The sequence below is a fragment of the Gallinula chloropus genome (assembly GCF_964237585.1).
Source record: "Gallinula chloropus genome assembly, chromosome: 4".
Classification (NCBI taxonomy): domain Eukaryota; kingdom Metazoa; phylum Chordata; class Aves; order Gruiformes; family Rallidae; genus Gallinula; species Gallinula chloropus.
The window spans coordinates 71072491-71079557 of record NC_140088.1 but is presented as its reverse complement, the minus strand read 5'-3'; the positions used below and the strand labels follow the sequence as shown (position 1 = coordinate 71079557).

General features: G+C 41.2%; 1 protein-coding gene across 1 annotated transcript in view; it reads right to left on the bottom strand.

Moving 5' to 3' along the window:
* Positions 1–2259: 2259 nt before the first annotated feature.
* Positions 2260–7067, bottom strand: part of TET2 (tet methylcytosine dioxygenase 2) — a gene marked incomplete at both ends in the record, with an annotated part of 69887 nt that continues 65079 nt past the window's right edge. The window contains 3 exons of the mRNA XM_084262747.1: positions 2260–3665; positions 4977–5337; positions 6776–6913. Of these exons, the coding sequence (XP_084118873.1) occupies positions 2260–3665; positions 4977–5337; positions 6776–6913 (1905 nt within the window). The remainder of the gene's footprint in view (positions 3666–4976; positions 5338–6775; positions 6914–7067) is intronic.

The window sequence follows — 7067 nt, the reverse complement described above, 5'->3', positions numbered from 1 at the left end:
TTGTTTATTTGTTTGAAACAGGCAAAACATTCTAAATCTCTTAAACACTTTCATTACAATAAAAAGAGCTAACGATTTTACAAAATTAGTTTTAGTTACATCAATACATGTACAAGAAAAATTAGAGAAGGGATTCCAAAGAAAAGCGTTAAATCCCTGAAAAGGAAAAAAAACCCAAACGAAACAAAAAACCCAAGAATAATATATTTAACCTACAACAGCTTTACATACACACAGGTGACACGTTGGCATAGGAGAACATGAGCTGAAATATCCCTGAATTTTTAGAACCAAAAATAAAAAAAGAAAACAAAAAAAAGCTGAAGTTCAAGTTATACTTGCTAAAATGTCAAGTATTGAGAGAGTTTTTTTTGTTTGTTTTTTTCAAAGGCTATTGGGGGGAAAACGATGGTATATAATATATAAACTTTCACACTCAGTTCAATATCCTATTGCCAAACTAGTGTTGAGGTATATGACAAGTAGGAACATCACTCAAACCTTTTAATGTATTTTTAGCTCACATTATGATATATTTGTAGCAGGCTGAGTAGCACCATGATGTGAATTCAGCTCAAAACCCAAATATATATAGATTTAATATTTTTACAGTACTAAAATACTAAAGCATTGCGTTAAAAAAAGTTTTGTTTACAATTTAATTTACTATACAACTCTCCTGCTTTTTTTAATAGAAATTAACGATTTAAAACCACCACAGCAAGCCAGCTGCCTATTTTTTTTCTTTTTTCTATTTCATCAACGGAATCACACAGAACTAACCCTGTTTCATTCATCTTGTGTAGGCATCAGTCTGCTCAATCTTCCTGGAAAAGAGGACACTTGCACCGAGAAATGACTTACACCACAATGTACATAATTATCAACACAAAAGCAATCTGCCATTCAGTATTTGAAGAGCATACAGATCTTTAAAACCAGCAGAAGCCCAAGCTAACTAGTTGTAGTCTGTCACATGCTGCTAATTATTACCTGTGGTTAATATAAAATTCTTTCCTTAAAACTGTACATATTTGAGCAATGAACTTGTCATAGTAATTGTAGAAAACAGTTTACAGTATAGCTGTGTGAGATGAGCACCAGAAAAACATGTGTTTTGTGTACTAAAGTATTCCCTTATATCCAGTAAGCCCCATTTTTACCATAACTGACTGTATTAAAAATGGATATGTAGCCCACTAGCAGATGCACGGCTAAAACAAAAGTATTTAAAAGCTTTTTTTTTTAGTTTAAAAAAATTATCTTTGCATTTTAAAATCAAAGTAAACTCTTTTTTTTTTTTTTTAATGTCTTAGTACCTTAGCATTGTTCAAGTTGCCAAGCTTAGGTAGACAAAGTGCTTTTGAAACACGATTTAAAAAAAAATATCTCTCTCTATATTTTATTGTCCTCTTCTAGGACTTGACTGGATAAGCAAAATCCAGAGGTCTTTGTAATTCCCATATGTTAAAAAGTAAGCTTATTTTAACACCAGGTAAATTCAGTACATACATGAATGAAAAGGTCCTCCCTGTTGTTGAAGAACATTTGACTACATCATTGACATTTTGTTATAAAGGCATTAACTGTTTGACTGTTAAAATAAAGACACCGTTCTCTTTAGATAGCACCATGGTTTTAGAATATCCAAACAAATTCAGTGTTTTGCTGTCTATTCATTATACTTTATACTTATCTACTTTGTTAAATAAAATCAAGAGACTAATAAGTGTACAGTAAAAACTGCAAGTTAAAAAGCCATAATTCCAGTATTTCAGTACATCATAGATTCAGCACCAGATGTTATTTTAAGATTCCTGCAGTTGTAATACTACAGCATTATCTGTTTAGGGTTGGGTTTTTTTGCTCCTGTTCCATGACTATGCAAACTCGATGACATTAAAAGTGGCCACAGATGTGCAGAGCTGTAAGAAAAAAAAAATATCCGTTTGCAGCTTCTCTCTGTCAGCAATGGAGCCAGTGTTTTCAAATGGAAATTGCGAAACACTTGTTTGTTTTGTTTTTGCATAGGATGCTTTGGTCTTGTTTCCTACGTGCCATCTGTGACCACTTAAAGATCAGCGGAAAAGAAGCGCGCTAGTGAGTTTACCTCCCTGTGCTGGTGTGCAGAGGCTTTTTCCACTGATGAGTTTCGTAAAAACACTGTTTTCTCCTCCACCCTTGCCTTCCCCAAAACCTAAAGATCTACCCTACCGACAAGGTGTTTTTTCAAATGAGGTAACCAACAAAGGTGTGAAGTTAGATATATCGGTTGTAAGGCCCTGTAACCCGTGTAAAGGCATATGGAGATGTAGTTACTGTGGAGTCTGTGGTGACCGACAGTGTCCTTTGTGCAAGAGACTTGATGAAGCGCACGTAGGTTGGCTCTGAGGGTTCGTGTGGCTCAGCAGGCTCCCGCTTTCCTTTTTTGCTGTAAGATTTCTGAGGCACATAGTCTGGACCGTATTTTTCACATTCCTCTTCTTTCTCTCTTGCCTTCTCAGCCATCTTTGCCTCCCAGAGAGCCAGACCGTGTTTTGGCTCATTCATGCTCTTGTGCTGGTAAAAGACAAGGGATATTCTGGTGGGATGGTTCCTGTTGGGGTTTTTTAAGGGGGTTGTTGCGTGGAGCTCACGTTTTGCACACTCTATGAGAATTGACCCGTGAGATGGAGCAACTGCCACTCCTCCAATTTCTGGATCCAGAAAGCTCTGCTCGCTATCTGACCAGACTTCATCGGGATCCTCTGCTTTCTCTGGATTCAGCACATCAGTTTTATCTAAACCACCCTGGGGAGTAGTCCTATCGTGGTTCTGACCTGGAAGCATGTTTGACAAACCGTTAACTGCATGTGAGATCATTTCGCTATCCTTATTTTGGAGATGCAGTGAATTAGGAGGACCACTAAACATGCTTGGAGCAGAATGGTAGTCATGTGCCAAATGTGGAGGGGGTTGCCCGTGGTGATGCTCACTGGTTTTACCCATGGAGGCATACTCCATGCTTGGATTACTCAGGTTAGATTTCAACCTTGAGGCAACCTCCATAAAATGGCCATCAGACTCATGGGTGGAGTAAGAGGAAAAAGACCCTACGTGGTGTACGTTGGGTCTGATGGCACAGTTACTGAAGGAGTCTACCTGCATATTTTGGTTTCCATAATTCAAGTACTTGGGACCAAAACCCTGGCTATTCCCAAACCTATGCTGGTATAATGTTTGAATGGGTGGTAGACTTAGTTTAGACATGTGGTCCTGGCTCTGGCAACTATACAGGTCCATGTGCTGATGCTGGGAAGGGTAGGAGCCCAGGTAGGAGGGGCAGTTGTCCATAGGTATGTTTCCATTGCATTGGTAGGGCGGATACTGGTTATTTTGACTTAATGATCCTGAATAAGGGTTGATGGGACTGGAAGAATTCAAATAAGACCCCGCAGGCTGTGATGAGGTTGGATAGAGGTTCATGGGACTGGACCCTCCATAGGGATCTGAAGTGTATGAAGAGCTTGGATAAGCATTGGCTGGATTAGGCAACCTTACATAGAGATTTGCAGAACCTGAACCCGAGTAGGAGTTAATGGGATTGGACTGAGGGTTGTTAGGGAGAGTGCGCTGTGGATGTTGCTGCTGCTGTTGTGTGGCTGATCCTGAAAGACGTAAGAGATCTGTAATGTGAAAAGAAAAAAAAAACAAAAAACACACAACAAGCAAGCTTTTATCTCTAAAGAAACCAAAAACCAACCCACAACAAACACAGACTTAGCAGACTTTTCATTATATGGATCTATTAAATTTTGAAGAAAAGGGTATCTTGTGATATGTTAACAGAAGTTCCCTTTCTTGTATCTCAAATACTGCCCTTGAAGAAGCTGAGTAAATACTAAGGCTCCTCATCCTTCTTGGCATGTATCCAGTGAGATCAGATGCTAGTGGCAGCGGGGAAAAGGAGGGACAGTGCAATCTGTTCAGTCACATGCACAAAATCCAGAGAGTTGAATCATCATTTGAGTAGCCCGTGAAATGGAGCATCAAAGTGCTCCCAACAGCCATGCACAAGGTGACCTCATTTTCCCCAAGAATAAACAATTCTTCTTGTCTATATTAATAGAAACTCTCTCCAAAAAATATCCCCAGCTTTATGTAAAGAAACCAATGGTGAAGTTCACTGACAGAACCGTTCAGTAACAAGTGAGATTAACTGAAGACATAAGAGCAAACCCATCATTCATTAAAGTGAAATGGTATCGTTTAATGATTACAACCCTAGCCTGGGTCATGGGACAGCTGACTTTGATTCATAGATACCTCAGTCACCTTCTGTGTGGCATTGGATGTATCGCTTTTTACCTCTCTGAGAAAGTTGCTGTAGCAATCAAATAGTCACGATGAACTCCTTTGCTCGGGACTCGCAAATCTACTGATGAAAACTGCCAGGGATTGTTAAATGGATTTTTAGACTCTTGCTCCACTATGGAAAAACCTGCCATCCTTTTGGTCTCAAAGCAGCGAGTATAAATAGTGGTAAAGAGGTTAAGCTTGAAACCTCTCAAATTAGGAGGTTCTCTGTAACAGTGGCAGACAGTGAGTGATGTGTAGGTCATTCTTTCTTTGGCAGCAGCATCACACACATCTCTTCATAGCTCCTAGCACTGCTACTCTTTTAAAGGTGCTTTACAATACACTGGATGGCAAGTGGTGTTTGCAAGCGCACCAGATTCCTACAGCTGTTAACTATCCAACAATAAAGGGCATCTCAGTTATTTTGGTTTTGCTTCCCCGGAGCTGCCCAGGATTTGGCACCCCAGTACTTACAAATATACAACATTGCTATCTACTTTCAGGAATTCTCTTCCCTTTTCACTTTAAAATGTTCTTGGGCTGAGAATAGCAGCTTTCTTGAGACCTGTTACAAGCAGCCCTTATTCCTAGGAAGCTTACTGCTGCTGACAAAGGTTCCGATCAATTCACGTGTTTACCTGCTAGCTGCTTTGCATGACCTGCTGCTTCCGAGTTGCCTTGCTTGTTGCGTGCTGCAGCAGACTTCTCTCTTTCAGCTTTGCTAGACCCGTTCTCCAAGGAGGAGAGCTTCTCTGCAGCTGCTTTCTTTGCTTCTAGCTTCCTTTGCCGACAGGTCTTAACGGGCTCCGCTAACATCCTTACTTTCCGTCGGAAGGAGGTAAGGACCTGGATGCTGCCATTCCTCTTCTTCTCCTCCTGGCCCTCAGTGCTTCCAAACTCATCCACATCAGAGACTTTGTATAATGGGAGCACGTGGAGCTGCTCGTCTTCTGGTGTTTGGCCGATTTCACGATTGTCTTCTCTAGTTAGTGTGCAAACCTGTCGGAAAGGTGTGTTAGAGTAACTCCCTCAAACCAGTTTGAGACAAAGATATCTGAAATACTGCCTGTGCGTTTTGCCTTGCTCTGCCACTGCTGGCACTGGCATCGGGTGAGCTGTTTGTAAACTCTACAATTCATGTGCATCATGACAAGCCTGCGGTTCTGCTTCCTCCGGTGCTGTCGGACAGTGTTAATGGAAACAGAAGGTACTGGCGTCCGTATTGTTTGTGCTCATGATGCAATCAACAGCACAGTCAGGGATTACCCTAACGTGAAATAAATTGTGTGACCCACTGTCCCGCAACCAGAGTGCTAAAACAGTGGAACCTGGGACTTTGCGCTCACCTGAAGATTTTCCCGCTAGCTACCTATTAGCAGTAGTGTGCAATGTAACCTACTGCCATTGTATCTCATGCTCCCTTACAATGGCAGCTTCCAGGACTTCTTGAAAGGAGCATGTTACTTACAAGACTTAAGGGAGTTACTGTTGTGTCATGCAGCATGCTCATTGTCTTAGCTCCAGGTGGAACAGGTATGGGGAGGATCATAGTGGAAAAAAACGTTGATACAGAAATATTTTGTAGCAAATTCACTGCATCAACCGGTTCTAGGAAGAAATCTCAGCTAGAAATATGTATTGTATTGGTGATTGTTGACTTGTCAATTAAGTCACACCCTGGTAACCGCAAAAATTTAGTTGGTGTTACAGAAGTAGATTTCCTCTTTGGTCATAATAAGAACTCCACCGTGAATCTAGGTAGCTGCTTCAAACTACAACCATGATGATTATTCAGAAGCAAAGATTATTCTTTCTTACTGCCTTGTCAGAGAGAGTAGGCAGGGAACAGAAATAATCCCCTACGCATTGAAACCCAGCTTGTTTTTCTCATGTGTTCTACAGAACCTTTGCTGTACCTGCTGGAGAGCAGAACTGAAGACAGCAAAGGGCCTGCGTACAATGAAAGTGACGGCAAGGTTTGCAGACTTTCTGCTAGTCCCAAGCAGGAATGAAATCCCCAACTTCCATAACTCTCCTGGAAAGAAGTTATTAGTTTCTATTTTTATTTTATTAGAGGATACAATGCAAAGTTCTTGTTGGGGGCTGGGGAGGGTGTTTCAAGAAGACAAAAATAAACCATTTTGTGCCAGCAATGGTGAAACAGGTATTCCAGCCCTACTGGGACCCTCTTTCCATTGTCTCCACAGTTTTTCTTTTATCACTTCTATATGAAGCCTTTCTTTAATACACCATAACTCTCATTCATTTGAATGAAAAATTCTGTAGGGCATAATAAGTTAGCTCAATTACTGCTTAATGTTTCCTTATTTTTAGCAACCTGCATTATGCAAGTATAGACTCAAACAGACGGGAGATACTGAATGAAATGTGTGACACCAGAGCTGGAGTAAATAGGCCACGTGCATCACGGACTTACCAGTGTACTCCCATTCTGCATATTGTGCAAGTCTCTGTGAGCATGAGCACAAAAATCCAGGCAGGCAGTGACCCCTGAGAACGGGCGACCTTCTTTTAAACCCAGGCGGCATTCGGGCGCTCTGTGTTCATACTCGATCTGGAAAGAGAGGACAGGTATCGCTGCAGCCGAGCTGGATGTGCCAGTGCACGGAACTGGCGCTGACTGCCCTGCCGTGGCAACATGCAAACCTCCTAATACCTTGGAGGTGGCAACAGACAGAGCTTGAAGGCAAACAGAATCGAGCAATTTG